We start from the raw sequence: 25991 nt of genomic DNA, 5'->3' as shown, positions 1-25991 counted from the left end.
ACACATCTTCTACATAATGAAAACTACAATTCAAATCCTGCAACAGACCTCATGGTATACCAAAGGAGTATTTTTCAGGAGTCACCAAATGTATTATGGTTGACTCCTAACTAGAGCGAACTAAATAAACCCAAACGCTATCTCTGGTAATACAAAAATACAGAGATAAAAGACGAAGCACAGCGACATTCTACCTTCAAGGTTTGTCCTTTGTAGTAAAGTCATTGAAAAGAGAAAAAAAAACATTGAAATGTATCACTCATTTCAAGGCAGTAATAATCAGTTAAGTCACAAAATGAAGAATTGGACCATGAAGCAATGAAAACAACAGACCAGCGGTGGATACCACCCACCTGAACCACAGAGCATCGAAAAATAGTAGGAGTAGGGGCACTGTTAATGATTCCCAAATCATGATTCCCTTCATACTGAAGTATTTCTGAACAAGGACCATGCAATCCAGTGCACTAAGAAATATGATGCCATTTTCTACTAAACTTGAGTGACTCGAGTTGTGTTTAGATGCTGTGTGGTTAGGCTTAGGAGGTATTGTTGTTTATTTGCTTTCTGCTCGCTTGTTCTTGTGGGACATAGCCTCTTAATGCCCCCCAAAAAACAACACACCACAATCATCCTGAACTCATTAGTATCTTTTGGATGCTTACCAACACTGTATGGTAAAAACAACACGGAAGAGACATTGTCCTGAACTCATCAGTACCCTTTGAACACTCCCCAACGCGGTTTGTATGGTAAAAACAACCCTGAGCAGTCATCATCCTGAACTCATCAGTCGAGGTTGACATGGCCTCCCGTGGGTTTTGCTGGTCCCGCAGGATTCTGTCAGGAACTGGATTGAAATTAGATTCCAGTGTCGTAACACAACGGGACAGGATCAACAGCCTACAGGAATGAGCATTACAGGAATAATTCAACTGTTTTATATATGTACATTTTACATGATAAATGCTTGTTAGATGGCGATCTCCATCTCAAGCTGCACCAGCTGTTTTTACTTTCTTTAATGGAAAATGTGATTGGCAGACATTAATTGCAGAGATTGAACAAGGTATTTAATTGGTTTATTGGTATTAGTGGCAGTGCTGTAACTGAATAGCAAACATTATATACATGTTGGCATATTGGCATTGTTTTAATTTCCATTAAAACTGAAGACCAAAATCCTCTAGTCTTCATTATGTTCACATCCCCCCACTATGTGCTAGGAGATACCCTGCTGGCTTAACATACAATTTGTGATTTTTGCCCACTGGTTTTAAGAGTGGCAATGTTCAGTCAAAAAGGGCATCATTGAAACCACTCCATTTCAAATTGTGAACTTTCCATTAATATTTTCTTGAAAACCATCCAATAAATAAACGTTTGACCCTTAAAATGTATGTATATTATCCCATACAATAAATCTGGCCTTGAAAATAGGAAATATATAATATATATATATATAATATTACAGATTTTTACAACCCCATTGCCGTTCTCACTGTGGTCGCAACCCTGAGTTTGAATACCAACGCTATACTAGCACTGTCATCTATGTATTTTCATCTACTGTGCTTGGATTTTTCTGTCTCTCTACCGCTCTCTCTCCTACTTTCTGTATCTTTACTCTGATCTACATAGTGAATAGCTTTTCTTTTTCTCTATCGTTTCTTTCCCTTACCTCTCCTTCTCTCCCTCTGTCCCTCCTACTGATCCTCTCTGCAGGAGTGCCCCGCCACCGCTGGGCAACAATCCCTTATTTCTCAGGTGATTGCTAAGGGAATATTGATTAAGGCAAAGATTTGCTGCTGAGAAGTCACTTTTGAAACTTCCTTCCAGTGACTTTAATGGTGAAAAGAGAGAGCTGACTCCTTGACTTTTAAAGAAACTCCCTGACACACACCCAATCAATGCACATGTAATGTAATGCATCACTCCTTGTGTCTGGTGCTTATGTCCCTATGTCTTTCTCTGTTTAATCGCTGCAATTAAAGTAACAAACAGTATCAATTAAAACAAAGGCTTCAGAGAACCCATTCCTCACAGAGCATTACTTATAGAAATTGCCATTACACTTGTTTTAATTGACTATTAGTTAAGCTCTACAAGTGCATTAGGCGGTCCATTCGACCTTGGAATGGGTCCGGGCCATTCAAATATTTCCTGGGAGAGATAGTGGCTGTAAAAGAAGAGAATGGGTTGCTGTCTAACCTGTGATGAAGTGAAGCAATTCGAACCTCTTTGGACTCTTATGCAATCACATCCTTGTGAAAGGAGTGGGAGGTTGCTTAGGTGGCTCTCTGAGGTGACATTTTGCTGGATTCTTCAAATGAAGTGTTGGTGGTTTTGATGTCAAAAACCTGTTCATCTGAAATCTTAATTTTCACTGTCCTGGGAGTTTATGATGGAAGTAGGCAAGTTAGTTGGTTTACTCACAAAGTGTGTGAAGTGTAGGTGAGACCTTGCTTTGGCCAAGAAATGAAAAAACATACTTATCTTATGAAATACAAACCCGATTCAAAAAATTTGGGACACTGTACAAATTGTGAGTAAAAAAGAAATGGAATCATTTACAAATCTCATAAAAGTACATTTAATTCACAATAGAATATAGATAACATATCGAATGTTGAAAGTGAGACATTTTGTAATGTCATGCCAAATATTGGCTCATTTTGGATTTCATGAGAGCTACAAATTCCAAAAAAGTTGGGACAGGTAGCAATAAGAGGCCGGAAAAGTTAAATGTACAGTTAAGGAACAGCTGGAGGACCCATTTGCAACTTATTATGTCAATTGGCAACATGATTGGGTATAAAAAGAACCTCTCAGAGGTCAAGATGGGCAGAGGATCACCAATTACCCAAATGCTGCGGCGAAAAATAGTGGAGCAATATCAGAAAGGAGTTTCTCAGAGAAAAACTGCAAAGAGTTTGAAGTTATCATCATCTACAGTGCATAATATCATCCAAAGATTCAGAGAATCTGGAACAATCTCTGTGCGTAAGGATCAAGGCCGGAAAACCATACTGGATGCCCGTGATCTTCGGGCCCTCAGACGGCACTGCATCACATACAGGAATGATGCTGTAATGGAAATCACAACATGGGCTCAGGAATACTTCCAGAAAACATTGTAGGTGAACACAATCCACAGTGCCATTCGCCGTTGCCGGCTAAAACTCAATAGGTCAAAAAAGAAGCCATATCTAAGCAGGATCCAGAAGCGCAGGTGTTTTCTCTGGGCCAAGGATCATATAAAATGGAGTTTGGCAAAGTGGAAAAGTGTTCTGTGGTCAGACAAATCAAAATTTGAAGTTCATTTTGGAAAACTAGAATGCCATGTCATCCGGACTAAAGAGGACAAGGACAACCCGAGTTGTTATCAGCGCCCAGTTCAGAAGCCTGCATCTCTGATGGTATGGGGTTGCATGAGTGCGTGTGGCATGGGCAGCCTACACATCTGGAAAGGCACCATCAATGCTGACAGTTATATCCAAGTTCTAGAACAACATATGCTTGTCGTCTCTTTCAGGGAAGACCTTGCATTTTCCAACATGACAATGCAAGACCACATACTGCATCAATTACAATGTCATGGCTGCATAGAAGAAGGATCCGGGTACTGAAATGGCCAGCCTGCAGTCCAGATCTTTCACCCTTAGAAAACATTTGGCGCATCATAAAGAGGAAGGTGCGACAAAGAAGACCTAAGACAGTTGAGCAACTAGAAGCTTGTATTAGATAAGAATGGGACAACAATCCTTTTCATAAACTTGAGCAACTTTTCTCCTCAGTCCCTAGACGTTTGCAGTCTGTTATAAAAAGAAGAGGGGATGCCACACAGTGGTAAACATGGCCTTGTCCCAACCTTTTTGAGATGTGTTAAATCAACTTATTTTTCCCTTAAAGTGATACTTTTTCACAGTTTAAACATTTGATATGTCATCTGTGTTGTATTCTGAATAAAATATTGAAATTTGAAACTTCCACATTATTGCATTCTGTTTTTATTCACAATTGTACAGTGTCCCAACTTTTTTGGAATCGGGTTTGTATGTTTCACCAAGACAGTAATGATTGTTCATTTTCTGAATTGTTTAATGGGTCTTTTTTTCAAAATATATATAACAACCCCAAAAAGGATTTTGTAACATCTGAAAATAAGCTCCAAACTCGGCAGAGAGAACGGTAGGTTTATTGGTGAAGCTTTTCACCATTTAATTTTATGTAGTCGTAGTTTTCCAAAGCAAACAGAAATACATGGGTCAATCTTAATTAACTTTAAAAGTGTTTCTAAAACAAAAAAAATGGAAAATGGATTTATAAGGCATTAATAAGGCATGGCATTCTAATTTTTGAGAAATACTCAAGAATGAACAGGAATTTTGAATTTATCCCTACCCCCACTCACCCCTGATTGTGCTAGATTTAAACCAATGTTTGTCTTAGAGGATTAACTTCACAATTTACACATAATTTTACTCTTTGGCCAATAAATTCATTTTTGATTGTATACCTACTGAAACATGGGACAGAAGCCATTGGCAATAGAATTTTCAGTTACTGTCCCTTGCAACAAAAAAACTAATATAATTCTTTTGACACCATGTTACCCCCTTATTATTATGCCAACAGTACCACACTTCTCTCGATATCAAATTATACAAAACATTCTGTTCCAATATTCAGTTGTGAAGGAGCAGTGCAGTGGGAGTTATCTCTGAACCTTGCCATGAGTCCCTTCATCTACAAAACCATCACTGTTTGCTAATGTGGAGGGTGAAATAGAGTTTAATTTCCGCTGGTTCGTCAAAATAGTGTCATTTTACTTGGCAATGCTCATTGTGTTCATTTCATAAGACATTTCTGTAGATTTCGAAGGACGTCTGGTTCATTAGCAACTTGATGGCTTTTGACACAATGTGACAGAAGTGTGTGTCTGTTGGCATGAGTGAGAGAGAGTGACAGGAGTGATAAGAGCTGCTTATTTCCCCTTCATTATTAATGAGAAGCGGTATTTACAAAAGCATTATAATTTGGCTTCTGAGCCTCATGCATTATTAGTGACAACATGGCTCTGTAAAGATATTCAATGATAACTTTGAACGGTTTTGTTCCGTTATCCACAAAAGAAGTGGAAAAAAATCCAGAAACAATCCTAATCGTTAACAGAGTTTGGCACATAGAGTGATAGACTGGTTTCCCAAGACGTTTATTGAGTGCATTTTTAGTACAATAATTCTCCGAAAGTTACGGCTTTACAAACTCGGACACGTACGGCGTCATCACAATATACAAGTGGTAGCTATACAGAGAGACATAATAAATCAATCACACACATTCGGGTTCCTTTGCCCTGTATGTACCGCAAATATGAGGTAATCTCTCAGTTATGCTGTTTCCATCCTTATTGGCTGTTCTGAACAATGCTCGGCATGTGCGTGTATGTGTGTCCATCATCTGAAATACAAGAACACAGTGAGAAAGAATAATTAGCCGGGTGTGTTCAACTGCAAGTGAAACAAACTTTCTAGAATATGGATTGGCCTCCACACGTATGCAACATCAGTCATCCGTTGGATGGCCACACTCAAAGCCCCATTTGGGAAGAATTAAAACAGATGGCATTGTAAACACTTAAACCATTTATGAATACATATGGAATAAATAAAGCAACATTTCTTTTGAGAGACAGGACGGAACAACGTCAGCTTATTCTGAAAAGGCTTTTATAGAGAGAACTAATTGTTCATTTCACTACACCGAAGTGGAATACCATTGGAGTACAATTTTCTTTAACATGTATTGTTTTTTTTTTATCAGTGAAAGAAATGTGAATTCCAGATCCCTTCATTTAATAAAGTAACTGGGTGTAGGGTAGAAAAAATGAGAACTTTAACCATCCTTTCACAACACAAATAGCTTATCGTATAGGTTGTGATACAGCGCTTATTGGACCAGTAAAACTAGCTTGTGAAGTGTTACCGTTTTTATAGCCTGTCACTGCCTCTCCACTCTCCTACACCCTCTACCTTCTCCAAATGACTTCCCATTTCCCCCACAGACACACACTGCCAGGTCCCGGCCCACTCTCTCTTCAGAAAGAGCTGTGGTGGAGAAACTGTGATGGAAGCCATAAGTATGTGTTCTGGTACCGGTGTGTGACAAATGAATGCGTGTGCATATATGCCTGTGTGCGCGTGCGTATCTGTGGTTGCCTCTGTACCATCCGTCTCTCTGCCTGGGGCTGGCCAAGCCTCCATCAGACTGAAGCCGGCAGGTGGCTCTACTCTGTGCTTGCTCAGAGGCACTCGAGCGGATAGCCGGAGAGAGAGGCCAATTCCCCGCCACTATCTCCAGCCGGGCGCCAAAACCCGCGCCCGGACCCAAGGCAGGTTTGTTAGGGCCAGGATAAATGATCCGGAGGCCAGTTACGAGGAAGAAAAGGGGTTAGATGGAGGAGAGATGTAAGGTCTAAGGGGGTTGAGGACACTTAATAATCGGCTAATGGGCTGCCATCGATTTTCTAATTTCAGACGCCAAGGTGGGTACCTCTGTCTGTCTTAGTCATGGATCCGCCTTCTCAAAATAATGACCCATCGCTTGGCACAGGAGTGCAGATGGCGAGCCAACTCCACTGTGGGAACAGTGTTCTATGATATCAGTGTTTGGGGAAAACAGTGGTTTGTCATGACTAGATAACCGGGAGGGTTGTTGTTGCAACGGATCGTCGCAGAGAGATTCAGAAATACTCTTGCAATTTGCGTACATTATAGATAAGACACTCGATTTTACCTCTTTTATCAGCAAAATCAGCAGAATAGTCTTTGTTTGGGACAACGTGTTGTTCAGGACCTAAGATTTACAAGTATTTTAAAAAACACTTGATTGTTTTGGGCAGTAAGTCCTATTTACGCTGATTTGTGTGTTCAATACGAATATTTGAAACAAAGTACAGTACCGTTAAAAAGTTTGGGGTCACTTGAAATGTCCTTGTTGTCCATGACAACATACATGAAATTTGTTTAAATAGAAAATATAGCAAAGTGAATATTAAATAGTGATTAATACGGTTGAAATATGGATTTTTAATTGACATAGAAATTGTCCTTCAAACTTTGCTTTCAAAGAATCCTGTTTGCAGCAATTATAACCTTGCAGACCTTTGGCGTTCTAGCTGTCAATTTGTTGAGATAATCTGAAGCAAATTCACCCCATGCTTCCTGAAGCGCCTCCCACAAGTTGCATTGGCTTGCATTGGGCACTTCATATGTACCATACGGTCAAGGTGCTCCCACAACAGCTCAATAGGGTTGAGATCCAGTGACTCAATCAATCAAATGTATTTATAAAGCCCTTTTTACAACAGCAGTTGTGGTTTTACAGAAACACTGGCCTTTAACCCCAAGGAGCAGACAACAGTAGTGTTGAATTTCAGTGGCTAACCTAGAGAGGACCCAGGCTCAGAGGGGTGACCAGTTCTCTTCTGGCTGGCTGCGCTGGTCACTCCATTATAGACAAAATACCAGCTGAAGGCTTCTTCCCTTAAATAGTTATTGTATAGTTTGGAGCTCTGCTTTGGGTCATTGTTCTGTTGTTGAAGGAAATTGGCTCCAATCAGGTGCCGTCCAGATTGTATGGCATGGCGTTGCCTTCAATGCCTCAAAATGGAGTTATAGCCTTTTCTTTTGGCCATCGTAATATTTTCTTTTTATTGGTCAGTCTGATATATAGCTTTTTCTTTGCAACTCTATCTAGAAGGCCAGCATCCCGGAATCACCACTTCACTGTTGATGTTGAGATTGATGTTTTGCGGGTACTGTGAGGTGTCTGTTTCTCAAACTCAACACTCAAATGTATTTGTCCTCTTGCTCAGTTGTGTACCGGGGCCTCCTACTCCTCTTTCCACTCTGGTTAGAACCAGTTTGTGGAACTTTCTATGAGATCTTCAATTTCTTGCCAATTTCCCTAATGGAATAGCCTTCATTTCTCAGAACAAGAATAGACTGACGAGTTTCAGAAGAATGTTCTTTGTTTCTGGACATTTTGAGCTGGTAATCGAACCCGCAATTGCTGATGCTCCAGATACTCAACTAGTCTAAAAGGCCAGTTTTATTGATTCTTTAATCAGCACAACAGTTTCCAGCTGTGCTAACATATGTTTTCTAATGATCCATTATCCTTTTAAAATGATTTACTTGGATTAGCAAACACAATGTGCCATTGAAAAATAAGACTGATGGTTGCTGATAATGGGCCTATTTAGATATTTTATAAAAAATAAGTAGTAAGTAGTAAAAATTCCAGTAGTAATTTACAACACATACAATATCTACACTGGATTTCTGATTACTTTAATGTTATTTTAATGGACAACTGACCCCAAATTTGAACCTGAAGGCATTGAGCTTCTTCATATCCTCTTTATTAGGCAATAAACAAATAAGGTCATTCTCTGGTTGTGTGACTAGGTGAGATCCCATCAACTGAGATCCCACTCCCTGCTTTCAGGGATGGTTAGAATTCAGGGTGTTCAGGGTTAGATCAGACAGCTGTCTTGGGGCCAGTGCTACACCAATCACACACAGGCTGCAATCACAGCCAGCTATATATAGAGTAAACAAAAACCGGGCTAGTAGTACAATCAACGCTGTGTGCACAAGCGTTCACTAATCATACCAGTTTCACCTCAAAGACCGCATTTTGCATTTTACTTTAGATACTTGTCAGATGAATACTCAAACTCCATCGAGTAAAACCAGCGCAATCAGAAGCCACAGTCTTAACCTTTTGAGGGCCCTAAACAAGACTTGGTTAATTTTATGTTTATAGTTTACTTTCTAGAATTGTACACATTTTGCGCTGTGTTGTAGAGAAAACATTGCAGTTTTAAGCAAGTCTTCTGTAATTTTACAAAATGGGCCACGTGGTAAGAAGAACATGTACATTGACACAATGTTTTATTTATGGCTATAAAGATTTCCATTGGGAGGAGTGAAAAAGTATCACATTTCAGCAGAATTATGTGATTCTACACATTTAGCATTTCTGTCATTGCATCCTGCCAATATTGCCATCAGACATTTAATGCAATTATACACATTTTGAAGTGAATTATCTTATTAATATAGCTCAGTGTGAATGACTAACAATGTCAATTGGGGAGACCCTGCATAGGTGAATGGCATGGCCAGATGGTATTCAACAACAGGCTTAGGCTGACCTGACTAACAATTAAATGTTTTTTGATGTGACCAATTAAAGTGACTGACAATTAAAAGTTACAACATATCAAAAATGCACCTTCAAATAAGATTAAACATCAAATAAATTATCTCCACTTTTTGCAGTGGAACGTCCTTTCTAATTTGGAAAGGTTAAAGCATTATGTGCATGAGGTGTAACTCTGATACAATTCAAGGATTTTACACGGCACCCTAGACCAGTCTGTAAAACTGTGTCCAATGGTAAAAGAGCTTCTTCCTAAATACTGCAATGATCAATCGAGCCCTGACATTTGACTGAAGTGGACAATTCATCCTGTTTTGAATTACCTATTCTAATATCTATACCTGTTCCTAAAACTAACATTGATTTTAGTGTAGTTCAATCAGGTTGGCCTTCTGCCAGGGCCTGGGATAAAATACCCTAAATCCTCTTCATGCCAGGGCAATATTTCAGCTTGTTATCCCCACTCAATCTGGGTCTGACTGTCTAAAATAATGGTTACAACACTACCAAATTGCAGTAGAAATGAAGGGTAGTAGCATGAGGGAACCTGTGTCTATTTGGATAAAAACACAATAATAATGGTCTAGACAGATACTGTTAAGTCAACCGCACAGGTCCAGCTGGACACTTTAGATTGTGTATTCATTTCTCTGTATGTGAGCAGAGTACCTTTGCGCTCTGCTGAAGCATGTGTTTTTATTTTTTATCAATGTGGCATCAACCAACTGTTGGAGAACCAGGCCTGAATTGGGCAGTTTCAATTTCCAAACAGCAGTTGCTTACTTTGAGAGGACCAATATACACTGTAAATGGTGACATGTTCTGTTGGCTATGCCAAACAAGCCTGTGCAATTGAAATGAAGTGCGCCCCACTAAATCGAAGCACTCGTCTCTCACTGCACGTGTTTCATAACGCCAGCTCAGTTAAAGATCCGCCTGCAAAATATGGGGACTAACCAAAAAACATCCAAGACTAGAGCCCTGGAAGCCCGGGTCTGGTGACACCCCTTGTTTTGAGGCAATTGTCAGGTAAATTTCAACTGGCCAAAGACAGCAGTTCTAGACAAAATGAATTACATTGGCCTACACAAATAGCTGTGTTTTGTGCCTTGTTATTTACTAGGCTGATTTAAAATGTCCAAACAGCCTGTATTTATTACATAGTAGGCTATAGATCTCTAAAACCTGTTAGGTTGGCAGAACATTTTCTACTTCCTCATATGAACATCTTGTCTAACATCTGAAAGAAATTGCATATAATAGCATTTTCATTACTTTACAGTGCTGTAGCCAATGTGTCCGGAAGATTTCTCAAATATCTGGGAAAATAAATTGCTGCCGGTCACAATGTCTAGTGACAAATTTTCTTAGCGGAAGCTGTGGAGTATGAAGTGCTTGACTTGAGCCAAAACGGAACAGCTTTCCGGTACTTCTAATTTTAGGCAAACAGCATTCCGGTTCCTCTTCCAGGCACGCCTTATGCATTTTGATGAACATAGGATAAAATGAGTGCAGGAACTGACAAATTGCACATTAGACTAAGTCAAGTGCTGGGTGTATGGATGTCTGAGGAATTGTGAGGATGTTAAATCTGAGAATGTGATGATGTATGAGGATGTAAGAGGATGTGTTCAAAAGTATGAAGAATTATGCTGATGGATGAGGAAGTATAAGGATGTATGAGGATATGTGAGGATGTATGAAGAGGTGTGAAGATGTGTGAGATGCCTTTTTAGTTACTACTCAAGTCAACATCAGATACATACCGTCAACTTTGGGTCAGCAGTGGTGAGCCAATCCTCTACCCATTCCGGACGGAGCCAATCACTCAAACACAAATAATAAACAAGAGGTACAGAAAAACAAAACGATCTGTACAAGTAAGTGCTTACAAGCAAGATACAGCATTGATACACTCACATTTAACACAGGCTCCCAGAGAATGAACAGGTCTTTTTTTTCTTCTTTTTCCACCCTACACTGGTTTTATACACATCTATAGACAGGGTGTGTAGCCTACGTGGTCCTTTGTACATTTAGATACAGTCCAAAGTTCATTCCGGATAGTCCATGTGACACCCTCATCATTAGGGAAGAAACAAAACAGGATCCATTGTTTTGTTCTCTGGAGGGCTAGGTGGCGCTGTAGGGAAACTACAGTATATATCACAATACAGTCCACAAAAACATCATCTTTGCCAAAAATGCAAGCAGAGAGAGTTTTGTACATACATATTCATACACGTCACCTTCAATATGAAGATTTATTTTGAAGATATATTCATATTTAGTTAGAGATATACATATCTATATATATATATTCTCAGCATCTGGGGGTGACCATTTTACTAGTCCTTTGGCAAAGCCATCCACCCAGACATCCACAGGTAGTATTAAAGTTAAAACAAGGAAGATGACTGCTTTTCATGGTAAAAAAAAAAATCCAATAATTATTTCACGCCAGTTCAACTTTGGTCGACCTTGAGAAGACCTCCAAAATGTCAAAAAAAATGTAAAAATAGGAAAACGTCTGTTGAGAAATGATTCAATAAAATATACACCATTTCAGGCCTTTGTGTAATTTTCCATATGTGTATGACAACGTGTACTGTGTTTCAATGTATTTATTTTTAGGATACTTTCACACCGCTGTGCCTAGCCAGACCAAGGCATCCTCATTCCAGTCTCTGAAAAAGGCCTTGGGGTCAAAGCTCAAATCAGTGGCCTTCTCACGTGAACATCCTTTTAAAAACTTTTCCACTGGGCTCCTCTCCAGGCACACACATTTCGGTCACCATACTAATTCTGATATTCAGAAAGACTTTACCCCTGTATTTGGTGTGAGGTTATAGGTGGCAGTAAAATACTATGATATAGATTACAACAGTGAGTATACGCACGGACAAGATTGTGGCCATAGTTTAAGATGTGATGGTCTTTCAACCCCTGGAACTCCTGACAATGCGTAGCTCAGATTAGGATGTTCAAATGAAATTACAAATGTCTGCTCTATGCTCGTAGTACACCATAAAACTTGCAAATGAAAGATTTGAAAACAGTCTAGAAACCCACTGAACTCTAGATGATGATTCTATATTGCCGGTTAATAGAAAGTGATGGACAGTGGCCTCCCGGTAGAACGATGTTCCGTTGTATGTTTTCTAGAAGGTTAGATGAGGATGATGGTCTCGACCCGGGCGCGTTCCGATGGGTCGGGGGTCATTCGGTGAGAGGCGTAGTTCTTCCTGCTGTAGTCCCTGCCTGCCCGAATGCTGCCCGCCCCGTGGGATGGCGCCCCCTCCAGTCATGCCATGGAGGTGGGCGACTGGCACTGGCTCATCTGCACACGCATGGAGGCCACGTTACTCAGGATCTTCTTCTGGTGACCCGCCAGGGTTACACCTATCCTCAGGAGGTCTCTGAAGGGAAGGAGGGAGGGGTGAGAGGGGATGTGAGGTGTGAGGGAGAGAGAAAAGTCTTAACGTCAGTCGGTACTAAAACTTTAATTCCTCAACTGTGGACTAAAAACACCAGTACAAAAAATAACTGTTTGTGTGGTCTCTATTGTATTTACACAGATTACTGAAACACCAAAATGTCCTTTCAGGACAGGTTACCCAGTAATTGAGAAGAGAAAAACAACATAACCATTTGTATTTGATAAACATGGTCTACTTGTTAGTTGTATAGGTTTATCCATATTGAAAACAATGTAAATAGGCTACGTTTTAGAAGCAACATTATGATGTTAGAATGACACAAAACACCAGATTGACACATGCAACTATTGTTTGTTGGGACGTATATTATTTTGTGTGGGTGTGTATATGTGTGAGTGCATGCATGTAAATCAGCATGTGTGTGGGTGTTTGTGCTGTCTTGCATGTGCACGCCTGCTCACACATGGCGTGTGCACTTCCATGGAGTCGCGCGCATGTAAGAGTGTGTTTTTGTGCACGTGACACTTACTCAGAGGTCATTTGAGCCACCAGCTGCAGTGAGGTGAAGCCCGAGTTGAGAAAGTTGTCTCTGTATTGAGTCATCTTGATAGCTGCCAGCCATTCTTCCACCGAACTGAAGGTGTTGAAGTCTGGGACAGAGCGATCCAACAGGGGCTGGGAAGGCCTGCAGGGGAAACGAAGGAGGAATAAGTATGCTAGAGAGAGCAAGAGAGTTTTCACTTCTGTCATTTATTAAGGCTTATTTTCCCTTTCCCTTTGAAAATATAAACAACCCGCTTCCCAAGCCATAAAAACGCCCTTCACATTGATATGAGAGTGAGGGAGGCAAAGAACCTTGGTGTGACCCCTAGATGACACCCCGTCGTTCTCCGCTAACATCAAAGCAGTGACTTGCTGCTGCAGGTTCGTGGTCTGCAACTTCCGCAGAGTGTGACCATTGCCCCCACGCGGGAAGCCGCACAGCTCCTAATCCCGGCACTTGTCATCTCCCATCTAGACTGGTGCAACTCGCAGTTGGCTGGGCTCTGCAGTTGTGCCATCAAACTAGCAAAAGTTATCCAAAACGCCGGGTAAGAGAGGTGGGCCGAGTAGAGCAGAGGAAAGTAGAGGACAGGAGAAACCAGCTTCCTTCAGAAAGCACAACAGAGTCTGCCTGCTGTTTATTCCGGAAAAGTCTGGAACTGGACCTGTTCAAAGAGTATCTTAAGTAGACATCTCTGTTTCGCATGTGTCTTTGCTGACAGCTTCTTCAGTGAGTAAATTGTACTCACTGACAGTGCTATCTGGTTTTCCCACCTGGCTATTTTAAGATTAATGTAAGTCGCTCTGGGTTTTGCTAAATGAATAAAATGTACATTTGACAAACCTGATAGGGCAGCTCGTCATGAACGCGCATTATTTAACAGATTTATTTGGCACATTTATATCTGCTCATGAATTTGACTGTTCATTTCTTCTAAATGTATAGATGGATTTATCTCGTAGTATCATCAATATTTTACGTGTAGGATGGTGATTGTGTGTTTCAGATGGAAATGCAGTACTTTCTCTGCTTCCATTTTATAGAGGCAATGTTTAGATGATTACTTGAGATTTAAATGACAAGAAATCTCTTTATTGTACATCAACATTGCCTTTGTTTAAGGTTTTCACCACTTTCAAATTCTTGTCTGTAATATATGTGCTTATTGGGAGCAATTATGTGTTTCTATAAGTATCGTAAGTTTCACTGTCCCATGGGCTACAGACATACAGTGGGGAGAACAAGTATTTGATACACTGCCGATTTGCAGGTTTCCCTACTTACAAAGCATGTAGAAGTCTGTCATTTTTATCATAGGTACACTTGTAAGATTTTTTTATAATTAATTAGCATTTTATTGCATGACATAAGTATTTGATCACCTACCAACCAGTAAGAATGCCGGCTCTCACAGACCTGTTAGTTTATCTTTAAGAAGCCCTCCTGTTCCCCACTCATTACCTGTATTAACTGCACCTGTTTGAACTCGTTACCTGTATAAAAGACACCTGTCCACACACTCAATCAAACAGACTCCAACCTCTCCACAATGGTCAAGACCAGAGAGCTGTGTAAGGACATCAGGGATAAAATTGTAGACCTGCACAATGCTGGGATGGGCTACAGGACAATAAGCAAGTAGCTTGGTGAGAAGGCAACAACTGTAGGCGCAATTATTAGAAAATGGAAGAAGTTCAAGATGATGGTCAATCTCCCTCGGTCTGGGGCTCCATGCAAGATCTCACCTCGTGGGGCATCAATGATCATGAGGAAGGTGAGGGATCAGCCCAGAACTACATGCCAGGACCTGGTCAGTGACCTGAAGAGAGCTGGGACCACAGTCTCAAAGAAAACCATTTGTAACACATTATGCCGTCATGGATTAAAATCCTGCAGCGCACGCAAGATCCCCCTGCTCAAGCCAGCACATGTCCAGGCCTGTCTGAAGTTTGCCAATGACCATCTGGATGATCCAGAGGAGGAATGGGAGAAGGTCATGTGACAAAAATATAGCATGGAGGTGGAAGCATGGAGGTGGAAACATCAGTCTTTGGGGATGCTTTTCTGCAAAGGGGCCAGGATTACTGCCCTGTATTGAGGGGAGGATGGATGGAGCCATGTATTGCTCAGTAAGAGCACTAAAGATGGGTCGTGGCAGGGTCTTCCAACATTACAACGACCCGAAACCCACAACCAGGGCAACTAAAGAGTGGCTCCGTAAGAAGAATCTCAAGGTCCTGTAGTGGCCTAGCCAGTCTCCAAACCTGAACCCAATAGAAAATCTTTGGAGGGAGCTGAAAGTCCGTATTGCCCAGCCCCGAAACCCTATAGGATCTGGAGAAGGTCTGTATGGAGGAGTGGGTCAAAATCCCTGCTGCAGTGTGTGCAAACCTGGACAAGAACTACAGGAAATGTATGATCTCTGTAATTGCAAACAAAGGTTTCTGTACCAAATATTAAGTTCTGCTTTTCTGATGTATCAAATACTTATGTCATGTAATAAAATGCTAATTAATTACTTAAAAATCATACAATGTGATAAAAATTACAGACTTCTACATGCTTTGTAAGTGGGAAAACCTGTAGTGTATCAAATAGTTGTTCTCACCACTGTATTACAAGGATAAAATCACTAAAACAATATTTAATAAAAAAAAATAAGTGTTTTGTCTTCTAGTATAAGCCAGGAAATGTTACATTTATCGTAACATTTCCTTCTGCTGATGCTGTAAGTGTACAATGAATTAATGAATTGCAGTGTACCGTCCCTACCTAAATGCATTTACAATGACCTTGTCATGGAGGGAGGAAAGGACTGTGACGGTCAAAGCCAGGGAAATCCTTTGAAACCAAAGTTGTGACAGACGGATGCTGTGGTTCAGAGACAGTTAACAGCGTGAATATTGTTCACTGTACGTTGGCCAGAAGAAGTCTTATGATGAAATGTCTATAATGTTTTCCTGCTTTTGACATTCAGATAGTAATTTTTCATTAAAAAAAAAACTATTTTAGTCATTGATTGCACAGAGAATACAAAATATCTTCTGGTTACTGGTCAAATGCTCTAGGATGATTGCAATTGATTACTACAGTATCTCTTTTCATTACATATTTATTTCACCAGCATTGAAGCCATGCAGTGACGTGTGAGTACAACTTTGATTGTGTAGTTTGCCCAGTGTATGAAAACAATATCACCCATCCCTTAGACGGAATAGGTTAAATGTGGGTATAATGAAGATGCCTGTTACATGATTTATTGCCATGTTCAAGTAGAAAGCTGAATGGGTAATTGTTTGTTCAATACAGAGGCGCCAAATGTATAAAGGTACCTATATTATTTTACCTGTGACATTGAATTATGTTGTAGTGAATGTCAGAGGCCTGGTATACGTCAACTTGTCACGGCTGGTTGGCAGCAGAGTAAGCCTGACTGAAGCTTAGATGTTGATGTATAATTTAAAACACTATTCTGGCAATACTGGGAGTATCTGTCAACTTGCAAATTCATTTCTATGGGTAAAACATTCTGTTGTTTCATAATTGCCGCTTCACTGTAAATAAACTGGACACAGTTGCGGCTAATCCTACTATTTACTGCCTCTGAGAACACTCTAGAATGTTTGGCCTAAAGTCCCTATAGTCATTTTAAAACCAGCTTTGATGGTGGTGTGGAGCTGTAGCCTCTTATGTAACATACAGACGTGTGTTTATTTTAGTTGGATACAATCTTAGTCAAGACAATGTATCGTTTTGTTCGTTTGTATACATTCACACCGCGAAGAAACGACCCACTCATTTGAAATTGATGTGTGTGTTTAAGGTAAAATGCGTGTGTTCACACAAGTTCTGAACACCAGGAATAACTGTAGTATAGCCTTTGATCTACTACACAGTAGTAAGCTCATGTTTATTTCAGGGAAGTCAGCGTATGTCTGAGTTGAGAAGGTGTGCACGCCTGCACTAAGCCTCTGCTTTGAAGTCATCGGGGTAAAAAGGTGAGAGTGATTATGAGTGTGTGTGGCTTGGTGTCTCTCTAGGCAGCACGTCATAGTACTAACAATATCCCACAGTAGAAATTTCCTTGGGAAAGTTTAGAATTTTCTTTTTGAATTTCAGGGAAATGCCATTAAAAAGCAACCTTCAGCCAAACCCTTTCGCTAATGTCACATCGTGACTGTTGTGATCCAAAAGAGATTTCTTGTAGTCAGTCCATTATTTATTTTTTGCCAATGTTGACCTTGGCTGTGGAAACGTCTAGAAGTTCCACATTCTCCCAATACTGATTCTTCCATGTAACTAACGGAAAAAGAAACCAGGAACTACCGCGGCTCATCATCACACAATTCAATTATGTCAGCTTTGACAGTTTCTCACTGTCCACTAGAATCTGTGTACACAACTTTTAGTATATGTGTAACCAAACTATACTATAAACGAATGGATGATTCGCCTACACTGCTGGGATGCCGGCCACTTGCTTGAGACTGGCTGGGTTGCGAATCATCTTGTCCAGGGTGTTGACGATGTCAGTGAAGCGCGGCCGGGCGTTACGGTCCTTCTGCCAGCAGTCCAGCATAAGCTGGTGGAGGGCCGAGGGGCAGTCCATGGGAGCAGGAAGCCGGTAGTCCTGCTCTATCGCATTGATCACCTAGGGACAGAGAGAGGGCAGAAATTCACTAGGTCAGTGAGGGACACATGCTACCACGGAGAAGGCGCTGAGTGGTTAACAACCCACGCAACTGAGTTATGGGGTCATTCAAAATTAGTCTCCAATGTTAGTTCAATGACTTTAAGTCTGTTTTCTTTTGTGATTTCAACTTCCCATTTCTGTGGAGCTAAAGTTGTGAGATGATGGAGCTAAAGTGGAGCTAAACTGGAAGAGTGTCTCTCTGAATTCAAATTTCTCAGTGTGTTCATCAAGGATGACCTCACTCGGTCCAGACAAGCAAACTTGGCAGTGAAAACTGCCCAAAAACGACTATACTTCCTGAGGAGACTCAAGAAATTTTGCATATCTGCAAAAACTTGCACCAACTTCTACAGGTGCTCCATTGAAAGCATCCTTTCAGGCTGCATTACTGCCTGGCACGGCAGTTGCTCTGCTGGAGACCGCAAGTCCCTCCAGAGGGTGGTAAAGTCTGCGGAACACATCATCAGCTACCATCTCTAGTCCAGGCAAGGCGTCTACCACACACAATGCCTGAGGAAAGCACGGGACATCATCAAAGACTACAGCCAGCCAGGTTATGGTCTGTTCACACTGCTGCCGTCTGGTAGATGCTACAGGAGCAACGGAGCACACACTTCCAGACTCAAAAACAGTTTTTCCCTTAGAACATAAGGCTCCTCAACCAGCAACACTGATTCATGATAATACTGATCACACATCAATATTCCAGATGCTCTGATGTCCTTTCAGGTACTTTTTAATGGCAATTAGAATATTCCTTTGCATGTTCCATTCCTAAACATATTACACTCGTATGTATCTATGACACTCAATGCTTCTACCATACTGTTCATACTCCCCCATCCTACTCTTTCAAAATTGATGCTAGTTTAAAAAATGTTATGCAATTAAAGGTGATTTTCCCAAACCTGTGGCTTTTTAAATTGCAATTAGTGTCTGTGTATAAATAGTCAATGAGTTTGTTAGCTCTCACGTGGATGCACTGAGCAGGCTATATACTGAGCCAGGGGGAGCAGAAAATAACTGTCAAAAGACCTGCATAACAAGATAATGGAATCTCTAACGTGCGGTTCATGCAAGACGACCAAAGACTTTGCATGACCTGGAGGCATTTTGCCAAGACCAACGGGCAGATATACCACCTGCAAGAATTCGGGCCTCATAGACAACTATTACAAAAGACTGCATGCTGTCATTGATGCTAAAGGGGACAAAACACAGTATTAAGAACTAAGGGTATGCAGACTTTTGAACAGGGGTCAGTACATTTTGTTCTTTGTTGCCATGTTTTGTTTTATGATTGTGCTATTCTGTTATGACCTACAGTTGAATGTGAATCCTATAAGAAATAAAATACATTTGTTTTGCCTGCTCACTCATGTTTTCTTTACAAATGGTACATATATTACAAATACTCCATTGGTATGCAAACTTTGGAGCACAACTGTATATTACTGCCATACTTGCCATATACAAATGTTCAATAATACTACCCAGATTGCTGCTAGTTTACAGTACTCTTTTTTTAAACTGCTGCTAGTGTACAGTTATGTATATTGTTGCTTTATTTTATAATTATTTTCTTTCTAGTTCTGCTTATAAACTGTTCTTCTTAACTCTCACTACGTAGTTGTTTGGTGCCATTGCGCAATCATTTCATTGTGCATCATCGCTTTACAATCATCGGTTTACCAACGTCTCCAGAAGGGCACGCACACCCAGAGCTGCAGAACAATATGTCATCAAATTGAAATGTTCTAAGACAATGAAACGTTTTGGAAATTGAATTGAAAAATAACTCTTAGCATGAGGCTTCGGAAATTAAATGAAAAGCTTCCAAATCATTTTAAGGTCATTTGTAAAGTCAGCATGTAATTGTGTTAAGGTCAACCTGTACCCGTTCCCAGAAATGCTGATGCTGAAGACACTGAACTAGTCAAGAAGGCCAGTTTCATTGCGTCTTTTAATAAGTATAACAGTTTTCAGCAGTGCTAACATAATTGCAAAAGGGTTTTGTAATGATCAATTAGCCTTTTAAAATGATAAACTTGGATTAGCAAACGCAATGAGCCATTGGAATACAGGACTGATGGTTGCTGATAATGGCCCTGTGTACACCTATGTAGATATTCCAGAAGCAATCAGCTGTTTCCAGGTATAATAGTCATTTTCAACATTAACTATGTCTACACTGTATTTTTGATTTATGTTATTTTAGTGGACAACAAATGTGCTTTTCTGTTGAAAATAAGGACATTTCGAAATGACCACAAACTTTTGACTGGTACTGTAGACCCAAAAAGGCCTGAATCAGCTGGACCACTCTCGCCCACAGGCAGTTATTTTCTACCGGACATGGGTCATAAGGATGGTTCTTCAACTAAGACCGAACATCGCAGAACCCCAATAAGCAAGACATTGGAAGGTTACTGCCAAACCAGAGTTTATGATCACAGCTGATCAATAATGTTTCGTAAAGTAGAGAATTGCGAGGATAAATACGGGATTTCGCTTTCCATCTTCCTCTCAATGTATTTTCTGAATCATGCGTCACCAGGCCATAGTAGCTGTATCTCATTTAGTGCAACTGAGCTGTTAGTGAGTGACTTACTCAGCGTCAATGTCTTTGATCCTCAATCTCCTTCTCTCTTCGCCTCTCGTTTTTACCCACCTTCTATCTGTCTCTCTTTGCCTTATTTTTCTCTCTCTCTCTCTGTTCCCCCCATCCCCATCTCTCTCTTTCTACGTCTGTCACCAATTACTCTACAGGCAGCACTCAGGGCTGCTGTACCCTTCCTCCTTGACACTAGCCAATCACAAGGCAGTATGAAAGGACGAATGGGACCTATGTTCTGACACTGTGGGAAAGTGTCTTGGGAATAGGCTGATTGCATGTAATTAAGGTAGTGAATGTAGGTACTTGATATTTTCCACTGCCGTGGAAATGGTAAAGGCTACAAAGACCTGCTGGTAGAGAATGTGCTGAAGCTATTCTGTACATGGCCCTACAATGATAAAAAAAGACAATAAAAAAGTGCTCTCCCTCTCTTTCTTACCATTGTGTATTTGTTCAGTAGGACAGAACGTTTTACCTTCTATTACGTTGTGTAACTTCAGTTAAACAAGAACTAAAGTATGCCGTAATTGGTCCGATGCTCAATTAATTTTGGGGAGAAGAGATTGCAATCAGAATGACTAGCTTTTCCCATTTGTTGTTGAAAATGATGCGCAGGTCTATGAGACAAATGACCCTTCCGGAATTCAAAAGAAGTGTTAAAGGCCCTGAAAAAATGCTATTTGTTTTTTCATCCGTATCATAGTTTCATGGCCAATCTTATGTACCATCTAAACTCACCTAAAGGATTATTAGGAACACCATACTAATACTGTGTTTGACCCCCTTTCGCTTTCAGAACTGCCTTAATTCCACATGGAATTGATTCAACAAGGTGCTGAAAGCATTCTTTAGAAATGTTGGCCCATAGTGATAGGATAGCATCTTGCAGTTGATGGAGATATGTGGGATGCACATCCAGGGCACGAAGCTCCCGTTCCACCACATCCCAAAGATGCTCTATTGGGTTGAGATCTGGTGACTGTGGGGGGGAATGGTGTGAAAAGGGAAAAACATCCAGTATGCGGCAGTCCTGTGGGCGAAAATGCCTTGTTGATGCTAGAGGTCTGAGGAGAATGGGCCGACTGATTCAAGCTGATAGAAGAGCAACTATGACTGAAATAACCACTCGTTACAACCGAGGTATGCAGCAAAGCATTTGTGAAGCCACAACACGCACAACCTTGAGGCGGAGCTTTGTGACATGGTGCATTATCCTGCTGGAAGTAGCCATCAGAGGATGGGTACATGATGGTCATAAAGGGATGGACATGGTCAGAAACAATGCTCAGGTAGGCCGTGGCATGCCCAATTGGCACTAAGTGGCCTAAAGTGTGCCAAGAAAACATCCCCCACACCATTACACCACCACCACCAGCCTGCACAGTGGTAACAAGGCATGATGGATCTATGTTCTCATTCTGTTTACACCAAATTCTGACTCTACCATCTGAATATCTCAACAGAAATCGAGACTCATCAGACCAGGCAACATTCTTCCAGTCTTCAACTGTCCAATTTCGGTGAGCTTGGGCAAATTGTAGCCTCTTTTTCCTATTTGTAGTGGAGATGAGTGGTACCCGGTGGGGTCTTCTGCTGTTGTAGCCCATCCGCCTCAAGGTTGTGCGTGTTGTGGCTTCACAAATGCTTTGCTGCATACCTCGGTTGTAACGAGTGGTTATTTCAGTCAAAGTTGTTCTTCTATCAGCTTGAATCAGTCGGCCCATTCTCCTCTGACCTCTAGCATCAACAAGGCATTTTCGCCCACAGGACTGCCGCATACTGGATGTTTTTCCCTTTTCACACCATTCTTTGTAAACCCTAGAAATGGTTGTGCGTGAAAATCACAGTAACTGAGCAGATTGTGAAATACTCAGACCGGCCCGTCTGGCACCAACAACCATGCCACGCTCAAAATTGCTTAAATCACCTTTCTTTCCCATTCTGACATTCAGTTTGGAGTTCAGGAGATTGTCTTGACCGGGACCACACCCCTAAATGCATTGAAGCAACTGCCATATGATTGGTTGATTAGATAATTGCATTAATGAGAAATCGAACAGGTGTTCCTAATAATCCTTTAGGTGAGTGTATATTTAAGTAGTCTTTCCTCAAGATTGTCTTTTGCATCTAGATGCAATCTTTCAACTGAAAAAGTGGTTTAATCAGGGAAAATACAACATATCAACAAAAAAACATACAGGTTGTGAAAAATGAAATTCTCATCTGAAATGGGATGGTCATCTCCAGGAGCTAACATTACCACTGAGACAAGTGGAACTCAGCGGAACCTCGTTTCTGATGTGTGTAAAAGTGTGTGGATTTGCAGGTAATACATGTGCCTGCAAGTGGCTGTGTGTTCGTACGATCAGATGTGTGTGTGTGTGTGTGTACATTCGTTTGTGTGTCTGTGTTATTAGTTCTCCCTGAAGAGAACACCAGGACATGTTGTGAGCAGTTCCAGGTTCCTGTGAGTGTCCCAACTGCATGCTGGCACAGAGAGGGAACATCTGCTGGCTTGGCCAGGCCAGGCGGATCAGGCTCCAGATCCAGAGAGAACCATCGGATGGCTGCAGATATGGGCACCCCTCGGACTGTGTATGTTTGTTCAGGTCTGACTAGTATTCCTTGCTAGAATAGTAAAACAAAATGAAAATGATACCTTGTGGTTATTAGGGTTATTTTCTGCTTAGGGGTAATGCGAGAATTAGGTTTTGAATTAGTTAGGAGTTTGAGGTAATGTTAGGGGATTGGGTTAATGTCAAGGTTAGGTTAAGGGTTAGGGGTTAATAATATTTTTTTGTGCATAGGATTAAACTGTTCGGTCTGCACAAGGGAAGTGGGTGAGACATTGGCGTGCAAGTGTGTGTGTATGTTTATGTGTGCGAGTGAGTGTGCGCATGTCTGATAGACCTCATTGTGATTCGAGGGAGGTAGGAGGAGATGATATGCTTGGGTAAAAATCTGCCTTTGCTTGAAATCCTCTTATCTGGAAAAGTCGTCGTGTGTCAGAGTGGGTTCCATTTTGTAACCAAGCCTTGGCTCGGTTATTCCAAAAATGCCTTTGTGACAACTGATCATGTCGAAAGGGCTTCATGGTGTAAAATCTCTAGAAAGATTAACATTTGATGGATCAAAAATATGTATTTCTTTTTCAAGCATTTTTATGCTTTATTTAAAGAGCAGCGGCCCGGGTTTGAACCCGAGATGCAGCAGTACATTCACACCAGCGGCAGTGGCTTAGACCCTTGAACCACCCAAGACCACAATCAGAATATGTCTATATACTTGGCAGAATAACACTTCGCATTAGCTTAACATTCAATATAATTTATATCCTTTTGTAAAAGCATACAACATTTACGTTCTTAACGACAGCAATACTCACGTCCTGATTGGACATGTCCCAGTAGGGCCTCTCCCCAAACGACATCACCTCCCACATGACAATGCCATAGCTCCACACGTCACTGGCTGAGGTGAACTTCCTGTAAGCTATGGCCTCGGGAGCTGTCCACCTCACCGGGATCTTGCCACCCTGAGAGGGAAAGAAAAGTGGAGAGGGAGGAGAGGAAGGACAGAAAAAAATAGGAGCGAGAGACAGAGAGATGGGACAAAAAAAGAGCTAGATTAGTCCAATTCACGAACCCTATCAATCATTTGAAAAGCAGATGAACCAAAACCGGCCCTCCACCCTGCCCTCACTCCATCCCTTTATCCCTTATTGATCCAGCTGCAGGGGACCGCGCCTCCGCACCTCATCCTAATACAATCTGCCCTTCACGCATCGACCCAGATCACATCCCTTCCCTCAGAACTGCTGGTACCCCAGAATTGGAATAAGGGAGGGGGAGGGATGCTTGAGTGTGCCTGTCGAGTGTGTCTCTGTAATTGGCCTTTGCAGGCTTGGGCCGAGCGGTGCGAGGTCTAGATTGAAATTGGCGGGTGGCCTGTTTATGATTACCTCCACACCCACACACACACCTGTTTGCAAGCGCCTTGGAGGCTTCCATTATATCCGGACTGGCTAGGTCGGATTAATAATGCCAATTAGTTCAACCTGTGCATGTGTAGATAAGCCGTGCTTGAAAGGACAGACGGAGAAACGAGTGCCGACCTGCTCTCGTGGCTGTGTGTGTGTTGAAGAACTTGTGTTTGAGATGTTGGATGGGAACATACTTTGCAGCCTCAGGTGTAAACAGGGGTGTGTGCCGCGGTGTTTGCTTCTCTGTGACTAAATGTTATTGGGCGCATGTTTGTAGGTGGAATCATGCATGCATGCATGCATGCATTGTTAAGTGACTCCAACGATCATCGCTTTACCAACGTCTCCAGAAGGACGCACAGACCCAGAGCTGCAAAATGGGCCCTGGGAACAGAGCTCATCTGCATCCCCTGACAAGGCACACCCGCCTCCAACCAAGCCTCATTGGGCGAGGACAAAAGGGCCCCGGATGATCATCTCTGGGGACAGGGAATAAGGAGAGTGTGACGCCAAACCTCACTACCCGTGCTGAGGCATCCAAAGCTACAACCTCAACCAGAGGTTTGAATTGAAGTTTGACTTTTAATGTGCTCCTACTGTGTTTTTGTTAATAAATGTCCCCAAGGCTGGTGGAAGCTGGTGTCAGGTTGCACTGGGACTGGAAGTGCCGTGGTGTGTGAGGGAGGTAGAGATGTAAGCAAATGTTTTTCATGCTAATAAAACCCTTTAAAGTTAAATCACGTTGAGAGAGAAATGAGAGAGAGGGAGGGAGGGAGGGGGGTGTGTGTTTGATGTTTGAATCTAAGAGCGGAAGACGGTATCAGTATCTGCGTTTATTTGTGTTTCTTTGAGGAAAACTAACCATAAAGGGTATCTATCCAAGCTCTGAAGACGTTCATGTTTTTTTTCTCATCTCAGGCATCTTGCCGCTGTTCTGTGTTAAAGCTACAGAAAATGACATGAATGAAAGACAAACTCCATCCACACCAATGGAAAAAAAAATCAGACTCGCTACAGCTCCTCTTCAACATTGTCGGAGCCAGGCTTCAAGGCAACCTGTTTTAACTTAGACACGGGTATATGCCGTAAAGAACAAAAAGCAATATAAAATATGAAAAACAATGACCGCGTCTTCCAAGTCCCTTTCTCAGAGCTTTGATCTCAAGGCTTTTATTACAACATCTCTCTCTGTATCTATCACCCCCTTTCCTCCCCAGCGTCTGTTATCTTCCACTCTCGCCCGGGGACGCTGTCGGGATATGAGCTTTGTTGTCGCATCTGCCCGGGTGAAGATGCTCGCCGTTCCCAGATGACTGGCGCCTCCCCGCGTTTGCCTCTCGGTGCTCCTAGGACTCAGGCCGAGGCAATAAAATGTTCACGGCTGCCATGTTCGCGAGGCATCTATGCAGAACGCCATAATTACCGCTGTGGGCGAGCTAGCTGCTAGCGCCTGGGCCCTGCCAACGCGGCGCTTTAATAAG

The 25991-nt window shown here is 41.6% G+C and overlaps 1 protein-coding gene and 1 long non-coding RNA gene across 2 annotated transcripts in view; one reads left to right on the top strand and one right to left on the bottom strand.

Moving 5' to 3' along the window:
• The window catches only part of LOC109615638, a 57422-nt gene extending 32218 nt beyond the window's left edge, over positions 1-25204 (top strand). The window contains exons 4-5 of the long non-coding RNA XR_002196638.2: positions 22946-23137; positions 24788-25204. This is a non-coding gene — a long non-coding RNA (uncharacterized LOC109615638). The remainder of the gene's footprint in view (positions 1-22945; positions 23138-24787) is intronic.
• Positions 5197-25991, bottom strand: part of LOC105018039 (ephrin type-B receptor 1) — a 249021-nt gene continuing 228226 nt past the window's right edge. Inside the window, exons 13-17 of the mRNA XM_020045462.2 lie at positions 23914-24063; positions 17676-17869; positions 13204-13359; positions 11001-12653; positions 5197-5463 (exon numbers count right to left, since the gene is read on the bottom strand). Coding sequence (XP_019901021.2) covers positions 12539-12653; positions 13204-13359; positions 17676-17869; positions 23914-24063 — 615 coding nt within the window. The 3' untranslated portion in view covers positions 5197-5463; positions 11001-12538. The remainder of the gene's footprint in view (positions 5464-11000; positions 12654-13203; positions 13360-17675; positions 17870-23913; positions 24064-25991) is intronic.

This window comes from Esox lucius, chromosome 3 (genome assembly GCF_011004845.1).
Source record: "Esox lucius isolate fEsoLuc1 chromosome 3, fEsoLuc1.pri, whole genome shotgun sequence".
NCBI classification, from domain to species: domain Eukaryota; kingdom Metazoa; phylum Chordata; class Actinopteri; order Esociformes; family Esocidae; genus Esox; species Esox lucius.
Note: the sequence above shows the minus strand (reverse complement) of the source record. Positions and strands in the feature narration are given on the sequence as shown.